The following is a 25,547-nucleotide window of genomic DNA, read 5'->3' as shown; positions in this document are numbered from 1 at the left end:
GGAAGTATAGTATAGTATACATGTGTGAAAAAGGCAAAGGGTTTAATTTCAACTAGTCAGTAGTCTAATTGAGCAAATGTCAGAATATTTAAAATAAAATGAGATAGCATTACAAAGGAATATTGTACCAAGAACCAGGATGGTGAGCTTTCTTAAGTCACCTCTGAGGGAGGCAGACATCACCTGGGAAAGTGTTCATTTTGGAGGTCACACTTTAATGATGGTCTTTGGCAAAAGGAGTATTTGTTTCCAAGGAAAATAAGACTGTGAGGTTAGTTCAGCTCAGTTTGCACTGCTTCAGTGTTTACCATATATTAGATACTGTATTAAACATTGTTAATACGATGCTAAGATATGGGTCCTATTTGTTTGGTCCAGTTGAGAGAGGCTGCTTAATACAGCTGTAAGCACAGCACAGGCCCTGCACAATGGGGCTTCTGAAGCAGAGTATAATTTAGCCCAGACTGTCAGAGGCCAGGGAAGTCTTTCTGGGAAAATGACATCTAAAAGGGGTTTGGAAGGTTTGGAATTTAACCAAGAAGGGCAAGCAGGGGTGCCTGGATGGCTCAGGCAGTTGAGCATCTGCCTTTGGCTCTAGGTCATGATCCCGGGGTCCTGGGACTGGGTCCTGCATTGGGCTCCTTGCTTGGTGGGGAGCCTGTTTCTCCCTGTTGCCCCCCCTGCTTGTGCTCAATCTGTTTGACAAATAAATAAAATCTTAAAATCTTAAAAAAAGAAAAAAATAAGGCAAGGAATGCTGCAAAGAGAGCTTTGCCCATTAGAAATCATTGAAGGGATTTAAAAAGTTTACCCCAAAAAGCCACGATTATTTAGTTTTGAATATTTGGAAATGTGATGAAGGATTAAATTTTTTCGTGGCTCCCAAGGAAGAGAAATGAAAGCAAATTTGCATTCAGTAAATTAATTTACTTAATGAAACCCTATAGTAAAGCACCCCCACATAATGCAAATTCAGTAAACTGGTGATTGGCTGTCTTGCAGTAGGTTCACATGATCATTTCATTAACCCACAGTAACATGATTCTACTTTTTTTAATGGGATTGTTTTATACTCCACTCATATACTAAAACCTTGCCATAATGCTGTATCAAGAAGAGCTGACCAAGAGCTGCACTGGGAAATGGGAAAACTTGATCATAATATAGTCTCAAGTACAGGCTGGATGATAATTTGTTGGGAATGCTGTGGAAGTGATGGTTAAATTTGGGTTAGATATGCTCTCCAAGATGCCTTCTACCTCTGTGATCTTGCAGCCCCTCAAAAGAAACTATGTGATAGTTTCATGAATAAAGACAGTGATAATGAACAAATTTATAAATTAGGGTTTATTCATCTTCCATAAAGCTTATGTTTCTTATTAAATCTGGCAGAATTCATCAACTGATAAGAAATTTAACACTATCCAAATGTACTTTCTTTTATTCATGGTTACAAATACTCTTTTTCTTTTTGGTTACAAATACTCTTAAAGCAAAGCTTCAAACCTGAAACTTGTTTGCAGCCTAAGTTAATATTCTAAGCCTACACTTCTGGCTCCCTCCCTCTACCAATTACTTACTATAACAACCTCAGGAAATTTTATGTATTGCTGCTAAAACCTGAGAAGGGTGCTAACAGCGTATATGAATCCTTTAAACTTTTCAGCAGCATATAATGTAAATGAAAGCAGAGGTTCAAGTTTGCCATTCAGTGTGCATGAAAAATGTGCCCCCCACCCAAGCTAGTCTTCCAGGAGTGACATCAACTTAGTGCCCACCCACAGCAAGGATTTAGCCTACTGAATAGAATGAAAGTATGTCTGGAAAGTAAGGAAAGGGATGCTGAAGCTTAGGCTGCAGCAAGACATTCATATAAAGGGAAGTGAGTCAAAGGAAAATTAATAGCTATGTTTTTATTATGGAAACCATGTGATTACTGCTGGGGAATGTATATTCATAAATATAACATGCTATATTTCATTTTAATAAATTCTACACACATTGATAGAAAAGGAAATGAAAAGACTATTAATTATTTGATATTAAAAGTACTTAAAAATTTCTTTTGACTTTTTTTCCCTGTAACAAATTACTTCTCTAATAACAGAAAAGTCTTAAAAATTAGTCTCAGCAATAAAACTATAAACAGATTAAAAATTCCTATTGTAACATTTTCTTTCCTTCTCTCATTCTTTGTATTTCAAGTTACCAATTTTATCAAATATTTTTGAGTTAAATTTATATAAAAAAGCAGACTGCATATATGTATTCCATTTAAAAATGCTGACAAAAATGCCCAAACCAAAATCCCCCCAGGTAAGGTGGCATGAAAGAATTGACAGTATTTATTAGGAGAGAAAAACAAAACTTTACCATAATTACTATCACTGGAATTAATAAAAATGAATAATAATAATGTAAATGAATACACACTTTAATAGCATAATAACAGTGATTTGTCATTAAGGTCTTCACGTTCAATAACATTTAACTTACTTCAGAAAGACAATGCCACAACATTGTTTTTAAGCAGGACACATTAACCTGAAACTAATGTAACACTGTGTCAACTATATTCAAAAATAAACAAAACACCTACATGTTAGATTATCATTAACACAGTAGATAAGGGCAAAGACAGCAAAATTCTCTACTCTTACCACATCATCATACTCATACATGTTATCTATCAATTTTTAGTTTGGAAGTCAGCTCTCTTATTAATATCAAATTCTACTTTATTGCACAACATCCAGTTCAGCATTTGAACTATCTTTTAAAACTAAATAAAAGCAAAAATCCTTAGGAAAAATGTACTTTTCCTTTTTCAAGAAAAATGAATTTGGGTCTAAGCAGTTGAAAGTTCTGTTCAAATTTACTCTAATAGAGGAACCTGTCAAAAATTTTCTTTAAAAACAAAACCTTTAAAAAAATGTGAACACTTTTACAAAAGCTTGCCATTTTTACTCTACTCAATTCTTCATGAATTTTATTAAACTTACTAAGGAAATAAAATGTGGAAGATTCAAGAAAATATCTACCATAAAAAGGATAAACATTAACATTGGCCTGGGCCACCAGGGAGGGGTAAAAGCCACCATAGTGTCATTAAAAATAGGAACCTGTTAGTGGTTTGAGAAAATTATTAAGTCCCCCAACATCAAAAAGAATAGCCTGTTTGAAGGCAACGTCTACACCAACAAAAGGATCCCTCTGATATTTTTCCACAGATTCCAATTCTCTCTCCATCAGCATTCTCTCTGACTCTGGAACTGTGAGAACATTCAACTGACAAGAGCCAAACGGGGCATCGATATTACCAATGGTTTACTGAAGCTTCCTTTGCAAATTTCACATTTTCCAATAATTTATTATTATACTTTGAAAGGCTAACAATATGCTTTACCTGAAATCTTGCAATGACAGTATTTTCATGAAAAAAGTTGTTTAGTAACATAAATCGCTTCTGAATCAGTTCCACAAACAAGACAAGGACCTAAAACATCCAAACTGTTCACAGACAAGGTTCTGCTGGGGAGCAAGCTTGTGATTTCAATACGGTCTTTTGCGGGATCAGTGCTGAGCCAGGAGCTTATAAGAGACTGGTGAACACTAGCCTGGTTACTAATGCTGTGAGACAAAAAAGTACTATTTCTTCCTCCTGCAAGAAAAAAAGGGGAAAACATCTTTCAAAACTACTATTATGTTAGGAAACATCTGAAATTCTACTGATATTTTAAAAAGGCCAGGATCAAAACTTAATTCTCAGAATATCAGGGTGATGACTCCATTATCACACATCACCATTTTTCACCAAAGACACATTCAGTGATATTAAATACTCAAATTTCTATGGGATACTATGGGTATCGAATCTGAAGTCTTCAAGTAAGCAGATTTTGACCATCTTTCTGGTGATTCTTTAATGGAGAGTCTTGGAAATGTAGCATGAAGACCCCTAGCTGTGCGAAGTGAGCCAGCTATGGCATTTGTAGTCCTCAGCACTACAGCAATAAGCAGCTGATAGATTTCAAGCTCTAGGATACCAGAATTTACCTTGAGGCAGGAGAATGGAAACATTCTATCATTACTTAATGTTAAAAATCTGAGAATTTCCAATGTGGTATTTAAAACTGTAACAAAACTACACACAAGAATCTTCCTTAAATCCTTTTACCTTGGTTAAACAGTGATGATTTTTCAGGTACGTCTGTGGAGGCATCCCAATGCCAGAGGGATCCATCCTCAGAACAAGTAAATAGATGATCTGGGTTGGACGGGTGAAAGTGAACTTCCCACACTAAAAGGTAAGAACCAAGATGCTGAAAACTGTGCAAATGAGTTGAACAAACTTTAAAGCCCTTCTCTAGGCATCATCTTCCATTAACCTCCATCACATACCTTCAAACCCTAAGTCTGTGATAAAAATCAAAGGCTTCAGAATTAAAGGACAAAATATAATTCTCCAAATGGCTATAACATACAGATAGCATAAAGAAGCCAAGTAAATCTATTTGTGCATTGGGCCAGCAAGTGAATGAAAATAAATGCCAATCATTTGACTTACTACATTTTCTAATGAAAGAATATGACAATGGGATAATTCCTAAAATATATATATTTAAGATTTTACTTATTTGTCAGAGAGAGAGAGAGCACACAAAGCAGGGGAATGGCAGGCAGGAGCAAGGAGTCCGATGCAGACTTAATCCCAGGACCCAGGAATCATGACCTTAGCTGATGCTTAACAGACCCAGGTGTCCCTAAAATATTTTTTTAAATTGGTAAGTTCTCTTATTTTCAATTCCTGTGTTATTAACATGTGAAGGTTAGATGCGCCTGAGTGGCTCAGTTGGATAAGCAAGTTACTTTGGCTGAGGTCATGATCCCAGGGTCTTGGGATCAAACCCTGCTTCTCCTTTTCCCTCTGCCCCTCCCCACTGCTCATATTGTCTCTCTCTCTCTGCTCTCTCTCTCAAATGAATAAAATCTTAAAATATATATATATGAAGTTTATATTACTGGAAAAACAGAGAAGACCATAAAGATAACATACAAGTGAATTTCTAAGCAGCAGTTCAATTTTGCTTCATGCCAGTATTCTGGATACCTCCGGTATATATCACAGAAATAGCAACTGCTCCTAGCAAACTAAAACCTGAAATGCCCCCAGAATCTGGACTGTTTCAGATGGAGGGCTTTTAAGAAGCCAATCTGGGATTGAGAACCCTGCAAGTACTAAACTTTAAGGGAACTTTGTGTGTCAGTAGACAAACGGGAGCCAATGACTGGCCAGGATGCCTTAGGAGGTTCTCTGCAGCACACAAATCAAACAGGTAGTCTGTGAACAAGGGTTCTGTGATTCTGGGTAAGAACCTTCAAGAGGCAGCATAGAAGGTGCTGGGGACAAAGCATAAAAAGTATTAGAAGGCACATGCTTCCAAGTGGGCAATTTTTATTCTGACATATACCATAATTAAGCATCAAGCCACAAAACATTACAAGGTCATCTTCCTCCGGAGAACGTGTTCTGGGAAAACCCCTATGTAAAATATATTCATACTGTTTCATTTAAAAAAAAGTGAAGGGCTCGGGTCATGATCTCAGGGTCCTGGGATCGAGGCCCGCATGGGGCTCTCTGCTCAGCAGGGAGCCTGCTTCCTCCTCTCTCTCTGCCCGCCTCTCTGCCTGCTTGTGATCTCGCTCTGTCAAATAAATAAATAAAATCTTTAAAAAAAAAACCACCACCAACAACAAAAAACCAGTCTTTCCCACTCATTTAAAAAAAAAAATTTAAAAAAAATTTTAAAAAGTGAAGGAAAATAGCCTATGGAACCGTAAGCTGACTGTACAAACCTAGATTCTTAAGTATTTATTTTCAAAGTATAACACAAACCTCTATAATAAAACATTCTATTTCTAGCTAAGAGTCAGAATGAATCAAAACAATACATTACAATCTGCTACATCTGTATGTATTGCTTAGCAATACAGGCTGGCAGTTAAAAAGGGAGGCTGGAAGAAGAGATCTGAAAGTTTCTAGTATTACTACCACTGGGTTAGCCAACATCAGATTCTATGAAGACATACATTATTTTTTATTCTTTTTTTCCCCCTGGGTATAGTTATAACTAGAAGAGGCAAAATATTTTTATCCTTTTATTTGCTTCTTAAATATAATCTTAAAAATCATTTATCTTTCCAAGGTAATAATGTGAAATTTAAACCGAGACATTACAATACTGGCATGTTTCTACTTTTGCACTTTTATTCAAGCAAGGCTTACCATAAACTTAAGTCAGAATTTAAAACTATAATCCAGTCATGATATCAAAGATAATGATAAAATGAAAAATTTTTGTCTGGTCAAAAAATCCCCATCAAAATAAAAAAAAAAAAAGAACAAAAAAGGGGACAAGATCCTATATATAAATACTGCTCTTGTTTTAAAAAAAAGAGGTACAATAATAAATTGAGGAACACTAGCTTGGTCAATATTAAAAATAGCCTACATTTACATGGGAATAGGTCATCCTCTTATACAGAGTATGGCAATATAAATTGGTATTTTTATGTGTAACATGATAACATGTATCACAGTTTTATGTTTTGGCTTGCCACTTCTTCTAAAAAATTATCCCAAGAAAATAAGCATATAGGGCACCTGGGTGGCTCAGCTGGTTAAGTGTCTGCCTTCCCCTCAGGTCATGATCCCAGAGTCCTGGGATCGAGACCTGCATCAGGCTCTCTGCTCAGTGGGGAGTCTCCTTCTCCTTCTCCCTTTGCCTGTTGCTCCCCCTGCTTATGCTTTCTCTCTCGGTGTGTCAAATTAAAAAAAAATATTTAAATCAAAAAAGGAAAGAAAGAAAGAAAAAGAAAAGAAGCACATAAAGATGAACACATAAGGATAGTTACTGTGGTTTTGGATAGAATAATGAAACATGTTGAAAAACTCAAGCATCTGGGCCACATGGGTGGTTCAGTCATTGAGCATCTGCCTTCAGCTCAGGTCATGATCCCAGGGTCCAGGGTGGAGCCCTGCATCAGGCTCCCTGCTCTGTGAGAAGCCTGCCTCTCCCTCTCACCCTCCCCCTGCTTATGTTCCCGCTCTGGCTGTCTCTCTCTCTGTCAAATAAAATCTTAAACACTTAAGTGTCAAATAAAAAGGGATTTTTTTTTAAAAGATTTTATTTATTTATTTGACAGACAGAGATCACAAGTAGGCAGAGAGGCAGGCAGAGAGAGAGAGGAGGAAGCAGGCTCCCCACAGAGCAGAGAGCCCGACGTGGGGCTCGATCCCAGGACCCTGGGATCATGACCTGAGCCGAAGGCAGAGGCTTTAACCTACTGAGCCACCCAGGCACCCCTAAAAAGGGATTATTATACGTTTATATAATTTAGCCAAAAGCTACAATGTAAAATGATCCCTATGTATCATTATAGAATATACCACATTACTACCTGACAAAAACTTATGCATTGCCACAACACTTACTTTCAGCTTCATGAGCCTTCAGCAGAGACACAGGCATAGTGCCTTGTCTAACATCCCAAATACTCAGCATTCCGTCCTGGCCACCAGTAGCTACAACATGCTGCTGGTTGGGATGTCTATCAACACAGTGGAGGGGTACTCGGTCACCAGTCCTTTTATGGGAGACACAAGGACATCAAACATGCTGTGAGTATGATTTATCTTTGCATAATCCATGAAACATGTTTCACTCTAGTAACTAAATGATAACTTTGTGGCTGGAGCAGCTGGCTGAACTTAAATCATGTCAAAAAATTGAGTGCATTAAATATATTTCTAAATATTAGAACTTTGCAATGGAATTAAAGCCAAAGTTATCCCCTCTTCAATTTGGAGACATAAGGAGCATGATAATCTGATGGTAAGATATGCAAACATATTTCCATTTCTTGGCATTTTAAAAACAGTATGTACAACTAAGCAGCATATTCTTTACCTTCACCTTATTTAGTATTTTGTTTATATAATTACTTTTTCAGTTTGACACATTCTACATTCTTATTAGAGAAGAGAAAACTGCACACATAGAATGGGGATTTTTGCTTAGAAAGAAGTATCCTGGATTGTGTTTTTCATCCAACCACATCTGGAGTGCACTGTACCTACTATCAGTACAATCATTTGCTGAGCAAAAATAAATTCCCCAATAAATAATGTAAACGTCAAAAAGAGATAAAGCCTCTGAATCAACAGGACAAATATTTACTAAATGCAGCACAGCAGCAGCAAGCCCAACAAATTGTACTCGCTTTACCAAATTTAATCAGGGATCATTCTTTCCAAATGCAATTACAATACAATACGGTTTAAAGTCAGTTGCTATAAACAATTGAACAAATTAATTTTGCATTACCCTAGTGAATTACAAATGACAACTTACAGTGATAATATCTGAGAGGGCTCATTTCCTTGTTTTCTGAAATCCCATATTTTTAACTGCCCAATTGAATTTACTGTAAGAATCTCAGGAGTTCGAAGGAAGGTTACAGCATGGAGTGTACTGCTATCTGCATTGTCTACAAATTAAGAAAACAGTAGTGTGTGTTAGTAAGTCCTGCTTTTCCTTTTGCACAGCCAAGGAAACAGTCAACAAAACCAAAAGAGAACTGACATAATGGGAGAAGATATTTGCAAATGACATATCAAATAAAGAGTTGGTATCCAAAATCGAGAAAGAACTTAACAAACTCAACACCCAAAGAACAAATAATCCAATCAAGAAAGGGTCAGAAAACACGGACACTTCTGCAAAGAAGACATCCAAATGGCCAACAGACACATGAAAAAGTGCTCAACATCACTGGCCATCAGGTAAATACACATCAAAACCACAGTGAGATACCACCTCACACGAGTCAGAATGGAGAAAAATAACAAGTCAGGAAATGACATGTTGGCGAGGATGAGAAGAAAAAGGAACCCTCCTACATTGTTGGTGCACTCTTGAAAACAGTATGGAGGTTCCTCTAAAAGTTGAAAATAGAGTACCCTACAACCCAGCAATTGCACTACTGGGTATTTACCCTAAAGATTCAAATATAGGGATGCAAAGGGGGCACGTGCACCCCAATGTTTATAGCAGCAATGTCCACAATAGCCAACTATGGAAAGAACCTAGATGTCCATCAACAGATGAATGGATAAAGATGTGGTGTGTATGTGTACATATATATACACACACACACACATACACATACATAACGGAATATCATGCAGCCATCAAAAAACTGAAATCTTGCCATTTGCAACAAGATGAATGGAACTAGAGGGTATTATGCTAAGCGAAATAAGTCAATCAGAGAAAGACAATTATCATATGATCTCTCTGATATGAGGAATTTGAGGGGCAGGGTGGGGGGTCGTGGGGGGGTAGGGAAGGAAAAAAATGAAACAAGGTGGGATCAGGAGGGAGACACACCATAAGAGACTCTTTTTTTTTTTTTTTTTAAGATTTTATTTATTTATTTGACAGAGAGAGATCAGAGGCAGGCAGAGAGAGAGAGGAGGAAGCAGGCTCCCTGCTGAGCAGAGAGCCCGATGCGGGGCTCGATCCCAGGACCCTGGGATCACGACCCGAGCCGAAGGCAGCGGCTTAACCCACTGAGCCACCCAGGCGCCCCACCATAAGAGACTCTTAATCCAGGAAACAAATTGAGAGTTGCTGGGGGGTTGGGGGAGGTAGGGATAGGGTGGCTGGCTTATGGACACCTGGGAGGGAGGGTATGTGCTATGGTGAGCGCTGTGAAATGTGTAAGCCTGATGATTCACAGACCTGTACCCCTGCGGCAAATAATACATTATACATTAAAAAAAAAGTCCTGCTTTTCCACAAAATTCTTAAATCAAATTCTTTCCATCGATTGAAATATTACAGGTGAACTTTTAAATAAGTCAGTTTAATTTCTATAGAAAAATGCACATTAAAATAGACTCTCCTTTGATAGAAAAGTATCACTTATAGAACATCTGTTTTCTAGTCAGAACATCTGTTTTCTGTTTTCACAAATTTCTCTATTTCCACCTAAGATTATTACCCTCCATTGCTGATACAGCTATTCACGTTCCTCTGTATCTAATTTTATATCTCCCACTAGTGCTTAACCCAGAACCTCCAAACCCAATGCTTCCTATAAAGTTCATTCTGAACTTGTATCATTTGGCCAACTCATCTCAAAATATTCATTTTTGGGGTCACCTGGCTCACTCAGTTGGTAGAGCATGCAGCTCTTGATCTCAGGGATGTAAGTTCAAGCCCCATGTTGGGCACAGAGATTACTGAAAAATAAAATCTTAAGGGATGCCTGGGTGGTTCTTCAGTTAAGCATCCGCTTTTGGCTCAGGTCATGATACCAGGGTCCTGAATCAATCCCTGCATCAGGCTCCCTGATCAGTGGGAAGCCTGCTTCTCCCTCTCCCTCTGCCTTTCCCCACTCTGGTGCTTGCTCTCTCCTCTCATGTTCACTCTCTCTCTCTCATGCCCCTTCCCTCTCTCTCTCAGATAAAAGAGTGGAATCTTAAAAAAAAAAAAAAAAAGTAAATAAATCTTAAAAAAAAAAATCTCTTCATCTTTAGCCTCACAAACTCTCTTCTCCATGAAGTCTTCCGGATGGTCCTTTCCCTTTTCCTAGTGTTTAAGCTTGTACCACATAATTTAACATATACTTCTAGATTTTGTTTTGTGACACTCCTCCACACTCCAGATAATGGTCCTTAACTGTTAAATAAGTGTTCTTCAGAACTATAAATAGTTGAAAAAACTCATTCATGGGCTGAATCCACAGAGGTTCTGATTCAGGAGGTCTAGGGTGGTAGGTTGTTAAAACTACTGTCAAGCAAGTCTGTCTTTAGCACAGTTGAGAACTAACTAGACTAACTCTTCTCAAGTTCAGCAAGGAGTGGATCATCCCCTTGACCGAAAAGTTCCAGTGGCTCCTTAGTGATCCACCTAACAAAATGTGATCTTGGTAGCTATGCATCACTTTTCCCAACCTGGCCCCATTCAATTCTCTTGCTTCATCTGTCACCTTTCCTACCTAAGTATCATTAAGTATTGATAACTATGCTTTTTGTCCTTCTCTAAGTGGACCTATCCTGCCTCTGTTATTCCCTTTGTTTGGTATGCCATCGTTTAGTATTCCTTATGGTCTAGAACCTAGATTCAATTAATAGCCACTTGTTCCTCAATTCTTAGAGAATCCCCACAGACCACAACAAAGCAAACAAAAACAAAATAGTTTCTCCTGTGTAGTCACTCATTCATACATGCCTTAGCAACATATTGTCTTGTCAAGGGATCCCACTTTATATCTTTTTACATCCTTCAAACACTTAGCATTGGGTCTGCTTAGCACATGGTAGGTGCTCAACTGTTATGGGATAAAAAAGAAGGATGATTTTTCTTACCTATGGTTCTTACTGCCTCCTTGTGATCGGCTCTGAAGAGATTTATCCGACCATCTTCTCCAACGGTGACAATTTCGGGATTGTTGCACACAACACCTGTGCATGGTGCACTGCCACAGGAAGGACTGCCCGGACCTGTGTGGTAGTGAGCGGCTGTCCACTGCTGGCTGACTGACAGAGTCTAGGTGTCAGAAATGAGAATAGGATGAATCAAAGCAAAGCCTTAAAAACTAACACTTTTCCCTGAATAGACTATCCCATACCCCTCTAGAAAAAGAGTAACTCTCTCATTTTTCCTTTGTATTTCTGGACACTAAAGCCTAGAAACTACTTCCATCAAATTTCTGTATACACGGGGAGCCTGAGTGGCTAAGTCAGTTAAGCGTCTACCTTCGGCTCAGGTTATGATCCCAGGGTCCTGGGACTGAGCCGTGCACTGGGCTCCCTGCTCGGCCGGGAAGTCTGCTTCTCCTTCTCCCTCTCCCCTGGCTTGTGTTCCCTCTCTCTCTCTCTGTGTCAAATAAATAAAATATTTTTTTAAAATATTTTTTAAAAAATATTTTATTTATTTATTTATTTATTTATTTGACACACAGAGAGAGAGAGAGAGAGACAGTGAGAGAGGGAACACAAGCCAGGGGAGAGGGAGAAGGAGAAGCAGACTTCCCGGCCGAGCAGGGAGCCCTGATAACCATGGATCCTGGGACCATGACCCGGGCCCAAGGCAGATGCCTAATGACTGAGCCAACCAGGCGCCCTAATAAATAAAATCTTAAAAAAAAAAAAAAAAAAAAAAAAGTTCTGTATACACTAGATTAGATTTAAAAAATGCTACTCAATATCAAACTTATCTCAAAGAAATGGTTTAGGTACCAGACAGTTGTGTGTTCAAAAGCAACTCTAAATTCTTTTTTTTTTAGATTTTATTTACTTATTTGTGAGAGAGAGTGTAAGAGCACAAGTAGGGGGAGCAGCAAGCAGAGGGAGAGGCAAGCTCCTCGCTGAGCAAGGAACCTGTTGCGAGACTTGATCCCAGGACCCTGGGAACATGACCTGAGCCAAAGGCAGACGTTTAACCGGGTCACCCAGGAGTCCCTAACAGCAACTCTAAATTCTTAAGGGAATTAGTCTACATCTAAGAAAGGAATCTCTAGGGTTTTCTAACTGAAACCATTAGGAAAAATACTTAAGAAGATCTGGGTCTTATATTTATTAGGCATGCCTATTAGGAAGATGAGCTTTACTAGCCTAAAAATCTAAATGAGCACTCTCTTCCAGCAACTTAAAAATGTTACTACAAATGGGGCTATTTTAAAGGACTGCCCTACCACTATAAAGGTCACCACTTGGGCTTTTAATACACAAGAAAGGCATTGATAAAATGTCTTTATAGTGCATCCTTTCTTCTAATTATAACCTAGGTTCTATCCATAGCAGCAAAATGCATCCTTTCTTCTAATTAAAACCTAGGTTCTATCCACAGAAGTAAAGTAGCTGTCCCTGTTCTCTCTCATGATACCTGAGCTAGAAGGTGCTCTTTCTTTGAAAGATCAGAATAGTAACTTGGGAAATTACTTGCCAGAAAACCATATCGATAGCTCTGTACTAACAGAATTTAAGATGTATCTACTTTCAATAACAGCTTACACAAACCTGGTGCAAGAATTAATCTGCTAAAAGACAGGTAATACTGTATTTCTCCCCTCCGTATTTTGAGTATGAAACTTACTTGTGTCATTATTATATACAACCTAGGTTAGGCCTCCTTAAAAATAATTAAAATATAAATTCAGTTTTTGAGCAAAAAATTCTTTACCTGGTTATTTGGATGGTGAAGGAAAACCGTTACACATCCTGTTGATGAAGCTGCTACAATTCTTTCCTGGTCAAAAAACTAAACAGAAAATTCTTGCTTGTTATAGATTCAGAAATGCTGATCGGGGGGGCTATTTGTTTGACTCAATTAGTAGTATAACAATTTTAAAATGCAAACAGCCTATAAATGCTAAACAAATAAAATGTGATGATCGATCTGAAAAGTCAAAACCACTACACAAATGAAAAGATTTTCATGAAGAATAAATAACAAAGTTTTCCCCCTCAACTCCTTCACCTATAACTGGTTTAATTTTGGACTACCACCATAGAGGTTTAGAAAATAATCATTCTCAGGGTTAGGCAGTTTTCTATAGAAGAAAATGCAGGGACTCTTAAGTTCTACAGACCAGGATTTGAAAACTTAATTCCATTTCCCCCACTTTACAGGCTTTGAGACATTGGCCAAGTTAAGTTCTCTAAGCCTCGGTAAACCTTTAAAATGGAAGAACTAATCCTCACTTAGGGGGTTGTTATAAGAATTCAAAAAGCAAAACCATGTAAAGTACCTTAGGTATTTGTCCCATAGTGACATAAAACACCTGATTCACAGGACGTGATGAAAACTAGGCTTTTGTAAAGCCCCCCAAATACTGTTTGGCATACAGTAGATGGCCAGCTAATTAAGCAAACAAATAAATCAGGATTTTTTTTTTTAAAGATTTTATTTATTTATTTGACAGAGAGAGATCACAAGCAGGCAGAGAGGCAGGCAGAGAGAGAGGAGGAAGCAGGCTCCCTGCCGAGCAGAGAGCCCGATGCGGGCCTCGATCCCAGGACCCTGAGATCATGACCTGAGCCGAAGGCAGCAGCTTAACCCACTGAGCCACCCAGGCGCCCAATCAGGATTTTTTTTTAAAGATTTTTATTTATTTATTTGACAGAGATCACAGTAGGCAGAGAGGCAGGCAGAGCGAGAGAGAGAGGGAAGCAGGCTCCCTGCTGAGCAGAGAGCACGATGCAGGACTCGATCCCAGGACCCCGAGATCACGACCTGGGCCGAAGGCAGCAGCCTAACCCACTGAGCCACCCAGGCGCCCCTAAATCAGGATTTTTAAAAGTCTGATTAAATTCACATCCCCTCCGCCAGTTCTGATTCTGCTATTAAGTGGTTATATAATTAACATTAGCAAACCATAACCTACAGAGAACTCAGTTTCCTGTAAACCCTGAATAACAGCAGACAAACTTTAAGGTCCTTTGCACCTCTAAATATTATTACTCTCAGTGTTTTAGAAGTTAGCTTGTGGATATTACACAGACTTACCTGTAAATCCATTACATCGCCATGGTGTCTGATATCACACAATAACTGATGGTCTCCTTCAAACCCTCCATCAGAGTCCAAGTTCCCAAAATCTCCAATAGACCACAGTGAAACATAATTTTCCTGTAAAGCAGAAAGTTTCCTCTTGAGATGGTATTTACATCAAACTGTTTAACGGTAAAAACTATTGCCTTCAAGCAACCTTCCTTTTAAAGCATCTCAGATCACTGGAAGGTGACAGTTTAAAACACGAGATTCGAGGTTCAAGCACATCATCGATGGCTCTGAGTTACCGAACAACAAAACCTAAGACGGGAACTTGGGGACGGAGATGGCGAGACGAGCCAGAAGGCGAGAGCTCGCGCGCGGACCGCCAGCGGCGCGGTTCCAGGAGAAAGGGGGAAGCAGGAGCTTCTCGCCCAGGAGCGGAGGTACCTCGTTGTCCCAAGAGCCCGCAGCGAAGGTATCCGCGGTCTGCAGGCTTCCCGGAGGTACCGGTCGCCAGCGGGTTTTGCTGATTTTCTGAGACACAAACTTAGCATAAATCTCCTCCATTGCAAACCAACTGAGACAGGTACAGCCAGAACACTCCGCGCGCCCCTGAGCCCCGCCCCTTCCTGTGGAGTCCTGATTGGGCCGAACGTTACAAGGCGGACGGTGGCTGCGGAGAGCCAATTCTCGTCCTTCGGCAATACGGGTACCATCAACACCCAAGCGGGAGGAAGTTGGGCCGCCCTTCCTCACCTAAGTATCTCTGAACAGAGTCCTCAAAGTCAGTATAGGAACACCGAAACGGTGCTTTTGTGCAATAATTGTGCAACGTGAGACAAATTTAAGAGCAAAACCAAAACAAAACCAATGCAAGAGGAACCACCTAGTAGCTTCACCCATTCAGTTTTGTATCTCAGCACCCATAGAAAATACTAAAAAATTCTCATAGAAGTACGTTCACTACTGTACAAACTCATTCTAAAGCTCTCCCTTTTTGTCTCTCAAGCAAATACTTTGCTAATTGCTAATTATTATTTGCTTAGTTGTTAATACACACTGTCAGAGAGCCTGTAGTTGGAATTCTAAAAACTCCAAAACTTACAGTTTTGACATCCACTGCCTAGCTGTGTAAACTTACTCAATTCATTTAAGCATGTAATGAATGAGTTTGATATATAATGTCGACAGTTTTAGGAATTAGTGCTCTAGGTTCCTGCTTCTGTGCTTCGAATGACCTACAGTATCCTTTTATTCTTCTCTACTTCTTAGAATCCTGGTCATCCTTCAAGGACTGGTTCCTTCCCCTATCTTTTCTTGATTACTCCAGCCCATGATGTTGTAAATAAGCATAGCTCTTGACTTTTGGACCAGAATGATACTTAAATTTTGCCCTCTGCTGCCTGTTTTCTTTCAAAGCAGATCTCCCCAATTAACATGCAAATCCTATTGCATACAAAAGGTATCGCTGACTTTAAAAAAAAATTTTTTTTTTTAAACTCTCCTTTATACTACATTGGTAACTGTGTCTTGGTTGTTCCTTTAAAAGTTAGTCCTGGGGCGCCTGGGTGGCTCAGTGGATTAAGCCACTGCCTTCGCTCAGGTTAAGATCGGGGGGTTTCATGGGATCGAGTCCTGTGTCGGGCTCTCTGCTCAGCGGGGAGCCTGCTTCCTCCTCTCTCTCTCTCTGCCTGCCTCTCTGCCTCTTGTGATCTTCCTCTGTCAAATAAATAAATAAATTCTTTTATAAAATAAATAAATAAATAAAAATAAAAGTTAGTCCTAGTTCATACCCACAGCTTATGGAAGCACAACATGTAGATGTGATCCATCTAATCAGCTTTAGAGGCTTACCAGGCTCTTGTTGAGAGTAGACTCATTTTGTTCTTTTAACTAGAATATTGGGAAATTGCAGAGATTAGATAGAAAACTAGTAGAGGCCCAAATCGACAATTTTATTTCTAATATTAAAGAACACTAAGGTGCTTCCTTAGGGCAGTAGGCAGTGCATTGGTCTCATAAAGAACGCTGCTTTGTTGTTGTTTTTGTTTTAAAGATTTTTATTTATTTGACAGAGAGAGAGAGACATTGAGAGAGGAGATGAGGTGGAGGCAGGTGGGGAGAAGCAGGCTTCCCCCAGAGTAGGGAGCCCAGTGTGGGTCTCCATCCCAGGACCCTGGGATCATGACCTGAGCCTAAGGCAGACGATTAATGACGGAGCCACCCAGGCGCCCCAAGAGCACTCTTTTTATGTGGTTTCCTTTGTCACAGAATCCCAGAAAACAGGTAATGTGCAAGTATATCTTTGGAGTGGTTTTAGGCTGAGTGTTTCATTTGACAAAATCTGATGAGAACTGGAATTTGAAAATCATTGCTCATGCAGTAGCCTAGAGGTCTTGACGTTGCTTTGTTCTTGAAAGTTTATTGGACTAAATGATAACTGGATTCTGTCATTCTCAATTCTGATTAGGAGGCAGCAAGTTGGATGTGACGGGCAATGTTCCCAGTCAGCTTCCCCAACGAACTGTCTTGCAGGGCTGATAGCGATAAAGCTGTGTCCAGTCTAACGGTGGAATTTGTGGGGATTAATTAGCTGAAAATGCACACTATTGGGAAAAGAACATTTTCCATTAGATACTGTGGTAATTTTAACCGATTGCATTGTTTGCGGGAGCAAAGGATTCCCACGCTCCACCCCTTCCCCCAGCCTTGTTATTATGGTGTTCTTCCACTCTTCGAGTGTGTGCTTTAGAGTTGAGAACAAACCAGGGTCGCAAAGTTTCTGCTAACCAAACACTGATGCACTTGTCACAAAGCCGGAGACTCAGTACTCGGGTGAAAGAGGGCCTTTGCCCTCGGGTTCCATTATGATTATTCAGGCTCCACCACACGGAGCTCTTACTTTAACGGACCTAAATATTAGACAACTGGGTTGGGTGAGGAGTACGGAGGAAGCCCACCGTCTAACAATCTGGACAGCTATAGGAGCAGACCCGTTGCTCGCAACAGCTGACTCGGCTGCGACTACGGAGTTACCGGCAACGGCGTAACCAGATCAGGCATACGCGGCGTCACGAACCGGTCCCACCGTCGTGCCACCGCGCTCGGTAACCAAGGCCGCAGCCAGGCACGCGACCGACTGCGCCGGGGTCCGCCCCGCCTGGCCGCAGGGCGAACTCAGCAAGTTGGCAGCGGTGCGCATCCCGAGGCCTCAGAGAGGGGGCACGCACCGGCGGCGGCGGCGGCGCTGACTCAGCCCGGGCTCCCAGCCGGCCCGCAGCAGCCGCAACAGCCACAAGCGCAGGCGGCGGGGCACGCGGCCACCTCTGCCCGCGGCCCCACCCCGCCGCACCCGAGGCCGCACAGCGTCACAGAGCGCATGCGTGCCGCGGGGGATGCCGGGAGCGCGCAGTGGCGGCACCGGCGGCGACAGCAGTCACAGCGGAGACTACAGCGGGGACGCGAGCGGGGCGGTGACCGTGTGGGAGGTGGTCTCACTCTTGGGGAAGCTGCTGGGTACCGTCGCCGCGCTGAAGGTGGTTCTGTACCTGCTCCGGGTGTGCTTAGCGATGGCCTGGAAATCCGGCGGCGCCAGCCACTCGGAGCTAATCCACAATCTCCGCAGTAAGTGCCACCCCCGCCCAATGTGGGGCAACTGGGCCAGGCGAGGCCTGTACTGGGTCCCCCTGGGCGGTCAGGAACGCTCTGTCTACGCCCCCGCGCCGTGCCGGCTGGAGGGTACGGTGCAGTGTTGCACCAGCAGGGTCGAGCGGCGTGCCGTTGCTTTCGCCTCCCCCGGGGACCTGTCACTCATTGGCGACGTGAACTAGAAGAGTAGAGAAAGAGCCACGGGCCGCTCTTGGTGGGGCAGGGGCAAGCGTCCCCCCACGGGCCTGGGGGAGGGGTTGCGACACAGGTGGTGGGGCTGTCACTCGAGTTCGCCGCCTGCTCGTTCGGGTCTGGCGGGCGAGGGGCGTGCCCTCGGAGTGCGGAGATGTTGGCCTCGCGTAGAGGCTGGGCTGGGTCGGAGGGGACTCCACCTTCGACCCCCGCGTGGTCTCGCCTTCCTCCTCCTTAATCCGCCTCACTGTAAGCTTTCTCTCCTTCCTATACAGCCTCCCCCGCCCTCCGTTTTTTCCTCTGGAGGGAGATGCCACCGTCTGATACAGGCGAGGGGAGGGAGGGAAAGATGAGAGTATTGTCATTGCGGATGCTGGGAGAAATTTCTGGGGCGGCTGTCCAGTGGAAATCTTCGTGGGGGGCGGAGGAAGAAATAATCAGAGGATGCTGTTCCTGAGAGACTTGTGTTTCAGGAGCTTTTAGAGGTCCTCGATCCAGCAAATAATTATATGTGTGGAACGTTAGGACTTTGTTCAAGGCAGTTTCTTTACATCATTCTCTTTAGTTATTGTATTCCTTCCTTTACGATAATTTTGAGGGGATATGAGTGCTGTGTTACTTACTTTTTTAAAATCGAGGACCGCAGTCTGTAATCCCTTCACTCTAGGCAGAATTTGTATCACTCTGTTTGCCACCAGCTTTGTAAATAATCGTATCCTGCCACGTGGTGTTTTTAATTGTCATATGTTATTTAGCTTTTCTTGTGTTTGTCGTGTTTCCTAAATCGAATTGCAACTTCCCGGAGGGTTAGGACTTTTCGTGTTTTTAATCTTTGGAATTCTCTCAACTTAAACTCATTCCTTTTTTCATAAATGCAATTAAATATACATTATATGCTTGGATCTGTGCTAGGAATACCAAGATGAGTGAGAGAAATAAATATCCTCATTTGGCACGTGATTAGTACTTAATAATAGACGTTTGACTATTTTTTATTACATTATTTAAACATTTTATAATTGTGACCTTTATGTTTATTAATGAAGAATGTTTAGAATTCAAAATTCTGTCAAACCTTGCCAGTCTTCATTTTATGGAAGGACACTTGAGTGGAAGTGGACGTTTATATGCTGGGGCCGTATTTTTTTTTTTTTAATATAGAAGTTGTTTAAGACTTTTTTTTTGTTATTTTTAAAGATTTTATTTATTTGACAGAGACACAGTGAGAAAGAAAACACAAGTAGAGGGAGTGGGAGAGGGAGAAGCAGACTTCCTGAGGAGCAGGGAGCCTGATGTGGGGCCTGCATCCAAAAACCCTGGGATCATGACCTTAGGCAAAGGCAGACTCATAACAGCTGAGCCACCCAGGGACCCCTGAGGCAGTGTTTTTAAGTGTGATTTAGGTTCCCATGGATTACACATAAACTCAATATGTTATAAAAATTTTAACAACATTACTTAAAAATGATCTAGTGCCTACAGTTTTAGTGAACACATCCAAAACATTCAAAAATTGCACAAATTGTGACTAAGTAAGTTTCCACTGGTAACTTGTCACAGTAGACACTTGGCTATGGCAGAAATTTGTAATCAGGCTCTTAATGACTCTCCTTTTTGGGCCAAACTTTTAGTAAGTCAAGTTAGCTCTTTCCCCAGTGGTTTTATAATCATTTTATTGCATTGCATTTTTCTTAGCTGAAATTTCTTTCTTTTTTTTTTTTTAAAAAAGATTTTATTTATTCATTTGGCAGAGAGAGATCACAAGTAAGCAGAGAGGCAGACAGAGAGAGAGGAAGGGAAGCAGGCTCCGTGCTGAGCAGAGAGCCCGATATGGGGCTTAATCCCAGGACCCTGAGATCATGACCTGAGCTGAAGGCAGCGGCTTAACCCACTGAGCCACCCAGGCGCCCCTCTTAGCTGAAATTTCTAAGGATGTTTTTCTATCAGAAAATTTAATGATAACTATTTAACATACATGGATGTTGATACTGCAAATATTTAGTCTTATACTGTAGCTATGATTTATTGCGGGAAATTAGAGTGTTCAAATTGTTCAGCCTCTTGTAACACTTGTACAATGTCAGTTTCAACTTCTTGCTGAATTCTAGCTAATAGATTTCTTTTTAACTTATTAGTTTATTATAAAAGCACTATCTTCTCATGTGAGGGTTTCACAAAATTTGAAAATTTCTCCCTTTTCCTGTTATTCCACTGTTGTGTGTTCTTTCTAACTTAAAGGCTTTTAGTTGACTCTTAGAGAAAGATAAAAGTGTGATTATGTTGTTGAATTACTGTTTTGTACACCTGAAACTAATATAACACTATACTGGAATTAAAATAAAGAACTTAAAAACATTTGTTATGTTGGTGTTGAAGTGAAAAAGAATCTGCAAATTGGAAGAGGAAGCAAATTATGGTTGTATATATTTTAAAAGAAATGAAGTTCACGATTGTTTTAGTTTTAATATTATAATTTTATTGAAAATATCTACCGAGTTTTCCTTATATAGGATGTCATAATAGAAATTTGGTTATGTATGATTTCATAACTGATATATCATTTATGGCATATTGTAGAATGAAATGGTATTCTCAGTATTTCATAGCTTATGATGACAACCAATTTTTTTTTTTGACAACCACTTTTTAAAAAATATTATTGATTTATTTGGTGGGGAGGGACAGAGGAAGATGGAGGAGCAGACTCCCCATTGAGCAGGGAACCTGACATGTGGAACTCAATCCCAGGACCCTGGGATCATGTTCTGAGCTGAAGGCAGATGTTTAACCCACTAAGCCACCCAGGTGCACCAACAACCACTCATGAGTAACTTAGGAAAGTGGTTTAAAACTTGAGCATGCTTCAGAACCTCCTGGATCACCTGGAGAGCTAGTTAAAACAGATTGCTGTGGCTCAAGAATTTGTATTTTTTTTTAAATAAATTACTTTATTTATTCTTTGTAAGTAGGCTCCACACCCAGTGCAGGGTTTGAACTTACAACCCTGAGTTCAAGAGTCACATGCTCCACAGACTGAGCCAGCCAGGTGCCCCCAGGAATTTGTATTTTTAACACGTTCCTAAGTAATGCTGCTGCTGATCTGGGGACCACTTTGAGAATCATTGACACAGAAACATGAAACTTCTGAGGTTAAATTCTGCCAGTGTTTCAGCAGAATCAGTTTTATGCTTTAGAATTAAGTTTTAGGGAAAAAAATGTAGCAGTCCTGCCCAGTAGAGCTCTGGCCTGTTCAGTATGGTAGCCACTAGAGCTACATGTGGCATTCAGCTTTTGAAATGTGGTTAACACAACTGAGGAACTGGATTTTTATTTATTTAACTTAAATAGCCACATGTGGCTAATGGCTACCATCTTAGACAGTGCAGGTCTATAGAAATGAAGAATATAGTTATTTTGTAATTATGGGCTAATGTGCTCTTAAAACAAATTAAAACAACTATGAGCCTGCTTAATCCAGGAAATGTGACAATTTCGGTAATGTTTATATTAGAATTTATTTTCTACTTTTATTGGAATAATATCAAGCCATGGTAAAATTAGGAAAAGATGGGGACAGGAGTAGTTGAGGTTGAGAAAGGTGGTCTCCTAGAGCAGGGGTGTCTAAACCTGAGCGCTTGTATAAGGTTAACTAGACTTCAAATGCTATAGTGGCCACTTAAAACATTTGGTTTGTTTTTTGTTTGTTTGTTACCTATTTTTATTTGTTAGAAAAAATTCAGTCCAGTGTTCTAATTGTATCAGATATTTTTATTTTGCATCCTTGATTATGTCATTAGCATAGTCCATAATGTTTACAAGATTTGTCAGTCAGCTGATATTTAACTATCTTAACTGTCTTCTATATACCAAACTGAACAAAACAAATACTCTCTCGTAGATGACTTCTTTTTTTTTTTTTTTTTTTAAGGTTTTATTTATTTGTTAGAGAGAGAGAGAGATACAGAGCGCAAGCACAGGCAGACAGAGTGGCAGGCTAGAGGCAGAGGGAGAAGCAGACTCCCTGCTGAGCAAGGAGCCCGATGTGGGACTCGATCCCAGGACGCTGGGATCATGACCTGAGCCGAAGGCAGCTGCTTAACCAACTGAGCCACCCAGGCGTCCCTCGTAGATGACTTCTAATGGGAGCAAACAAGTACAATACTTAGTATGTCCCATGATAAGTCACAAAGTAGAGAAGGAGAATTGGGAGTGTGGGGTCCTAGGTTTGCAGCTGTGGGAGAGAAGGCCTCACTGCGCTGTCACTTGAGCAGAGTTGGTGGATGGGAAGAAATTCTAGCTTTGCAGATAGAGCCGGGAGACAGGCATTCCAAGCAGAGAAAATTGCATGCCCTAGATTTGGATTTGGGGTGTGGGAGAAAGATTGGAGTGAAGGATATGAGAGCAAGGTTTTGGGCCTGGGCAGTTGGAATGATTTGCCATTTTCTGAGTTGGAAACAATGAGTGAGTGAGCAGCAGGGACTTTTGGGTTGTGGGAAGGAGGTGTGGGAGAGCACGAGTTTATTTTTGGGGATGTTGTATTTGAGATGCTTAGAAGACATTTCAGTGGAAACCTTGATTTGGTATTTGAATAAGAATTATAATAATGTGTAGTTTTTGTATTCTTACTTATTTCTGCCAGCAAATTGGAATTATTTTCTTTGCTATTTAGAGTGTCATTCTTAGCTACTAGTAGCATAACTAATGGAAAATAGAATATTCCAGTAGTTTTACCATGTGTGTTCATGGGCCAAATAAACCAGCTAAGAAAATCCTAAGGGATTGTTTTCAGAAATGGGGCCTCATTTAGAGTCCAGTCCTCCTCATTTTGATTTGTTTCAAGTCAGTCTTATGGGTACATACTAATAGGTAAACTTACAGTACATTGAGTAGAATCTAATTTATATGATTGGAGGAGCTTTAATACCAGTCTACTTAAATTTAAATCAGTTAAAGTTAAATGAAGTTTAAAATTCAGTTTCTCAGTCACAGTAACCATATTTTAAGAGCGCAGTAGCCACATGAGGCTAGACCTGTTAGTGCAGACATAGAACATTTCCATCATTATAAGTTCTGTTGGATAGCACTAGATCTAGCTGGATTGTATTACATTCTATTTCATGTGGTCTTAAGTCCATTGTGCTGTTCCACATATTTTATTTTAAAGATTTTATTTATTTATTTATTTGATAGAGATCACGAGTAGGTGGAGAGGCAGGCAGAGAGAGAGGGGGGAGTCAGGCTTCCTGCTGAGCAGAGAGCCCATTGCGGGGCTAGATCCCAGGACCCTGAGATCATGACCTGAGCGGAAGGCAGGAGGCTTAACCCACTGAGCCACCCAGGCGCCCCTCCACATATTTTTTTTATTAGTATTACATTTAGTTTTGGCCAACATGCTTTAAGAGTAGCAGTGAAAAAGAAAAAAAGATTATCAGACAAAGGTGATCAAGATGACCAGATAGAGTCAGCATTTTATACGGTGATTTGATGGGATTGAGGTGGTTTGATTAGCGATGAGGAAGCTTGAGAGAGCAATAGTGTTTAAATATTTTAGAAAATGTCCTGACTTGAGGGTCAAACCAGGACAAATGGAAGGCAGATCTTGGCTCATTGTAACGAAGTATTCACAAAGCTATCCTAACAATCAAAGAGTTGGCTTTGAAAAATAATGTTTTCTGTTGCAGAATATGTTGAAGCAAGGAATGGTTGACCATTTTTCTGTAAGGGATATCATAGAAAAGATCTGTCATCAGCTTTAACTGTACATTAAACTTCTTGACTGATTTCAGTCGCATCATGGATTCTGTAAAATCAGCTGCAGGGCAACGTGCGCGCGCGCGTGTGCACCCTCATGTATGTTAGGAAGAGAGCCACAGAAGTTAACATTTGGTTACTTATATTTTAGAATTCTGTATAGCATTTTAGTTTGTCAAATGTGAGGAGTCCAGGGAACATCCTCCTTTAAGAAATAGTGTCAAAACAAATAGTTAACTTTATGTATCTTTTTGGAGTGATAGCAGTCCCAGGAAAGATGTGTTTTTTTCTTTCTAAATTATCTGACACAGAGTGCTACATTAGTTTCAAGTGTACAACATAATGACTTAACAACTCTAGTAAAAAAATTGTATTTTTAAATAATCTCTGGTACTTAGATGATACGCTTTATCATAATTAGCCATCATGTGAAACTCTTCTTTGATTATAGTATGAATTTAAAACTAATCTCTCTCAGACTTTGTATACTGAAAGTGTCTCAAGCTCTGCTTACCTTTTATGCCTAATCATTCTAGAGAGGAAGTAAAAGGTGACCAGTTTGTTCATTTTTTACTGTTTTTCCTGGCACATTGATAATTGAGAAGGAATATAGAGTAGATGGTTAACAACTGTTCAGGTCAAATAAAGTAATGTAATGTAATACTTCTTTCATTGAGATGTAACTTTGTAGCAAGATTAGAGAAAGTTGTTTGAAGTCAGTGACAGTTTACCTTTTCCTTCTTGTGTTCAGTGCTTCATATCAATCAGCACAGGCTTTCATCCTTTCCATTTTTGCCAGGGTTGCTTCCATTCTTCTGTTCTCCTGGATCAGAAATCTTGGAGTATTTCTTGATTCTTTCAGACTGTTACCAAATTAACTCAGCAGTTCTTATGTATTTTCTTAGTCATCACTTCACTGTTACTTTCATTGGTACTCTCCCAGCCAGGGTTCTTAGTCCACACTTGGAATGATAGACCTCCAAGTGTCTGATGGGTTGTCTCACCCTTTCCCTCCCCTCAGCTCCGTTCTACACATTATGCTCATTTTCCTAGTATACTGCTTTCTGTTAGGTTGCTTGCCTGCCCAGGCTTCATATTGCTTACTGTATCAAGTGTAAACACCTGTTGCTCAGATTTCAGGCCTCTTTAGGGTCTTATACCACCTATTCCCATGCTCCAATTCCAGTCCTGTTCTTCAGACAAATCTTGTTTTCCTCCTCATATACTGTGTGCATTAGGGTACCTGTTCAGCTGCTGTAACAGACCACAGTAACAATGGCTGAAACAAAATGAAAGTTTCTATCTCCTCTAACAACCCAAGCATAAGCAGTTCAGAGATAATATGGTGGTTCCAAAGCGTTGAGGACCTGTGTTCCACCTCTCTTGTGC

The 25,547-nt window shown here is 40.4% G+C and overlaps 2 protein-coding genes across 3 annotated transcripts in view; one reads left to right on the top strand and one right to left on the bottom strand.

Annotated features, from left to right (window-relative positions):
- Positions 1-1,893: 1,893 nt before the first annotated feature.
- Positions 1,894-15,178, bottom strand: NUP43 (nucleoporin 43). Its single transcript, XM_044247041.1, has 8 exons — positions 15,015-15,178; positions 14,580-14,702; positions 13,254-13,331; positions 11,438-11,618; positions 8,415-8,550; positions 7,496-7,647; positions 4,178-4,300; positions 1,894-3,661 (listed from the first exon to the last, which is right to left on the bottom strand). Exons 1-8 carry the CDS (start codon positions 15,132-15,134, stop codon positions 3,432-3,434), a joined length of 1,143 nt encoding a protein of 380 aa, XP_044102976.1. The 5' UTR covers positions 15,135-15,178; the 3' UTR covers positions 1,894-3,431.
- Positions 15,179-17,962: 2,784 nt separating this feature from the next.
- The window catches only part of PCMT1 (protein-L-isoaspartate (D-aspartate) O-methyltransferase), a 45,661-nt gene continuing 38,076 nt past the window's right edge, over positions 17,963-25,547 (top strand). For both annotated transcript variants that reach the window (XM_044247034.1, XM_044247036.1), the window contains exon 1: positions 17,963-18,191. In XM_044247034.1, coding sequence (XP_044102969.1) covers positions 17,963-18,191 — 229 coding nt within the window. The remainder of the gene's footprint in view (positions 18,192-25,547) is intronic.

Source organism: Neovison vison, chromosome 1, assembly GCF_020171115.1.
Source record: "Neovison vison isolate M4711 chromosome 1, ASM_NN_V1, whole genome shotgun sequence".
NCBI classification, from domain to species: Eukaryota; Metazoa; Chordata; class Mammalia; order Carnivora; family Mustelidae; genus Neogale; species Neogale vison.
Note: the sequence above shows the minus strand (reverse complement) of the source record. Positions and strands in the feature narration are given on the sequence as shown.

Bases quoted from the DNA above. Each gene is read 5' to 3' on its own strand.
- NUP43 (XM_044247041.1), bottom strand. From the start codon at position 15,134: ATGGAGGAGATTTATGCTAAGTTTGTGTCTCAGAAAATCAGCAAAACC. The intron at 13,332-14,579 runs GTAAGTCTGTGT...TTTTCTGTTTAG, and splicing joins GCGATGTAATGGATTTACAG to TTTTTTGACCAGGAAAGAAT. The intron at 3,662-4,177 runs GTAAAAGGATTT...TTTTTCTTGCAG, and splicing joins ATCATCACTGTTTAACCAAG to GAGGAAGAAATAGTACTTTT.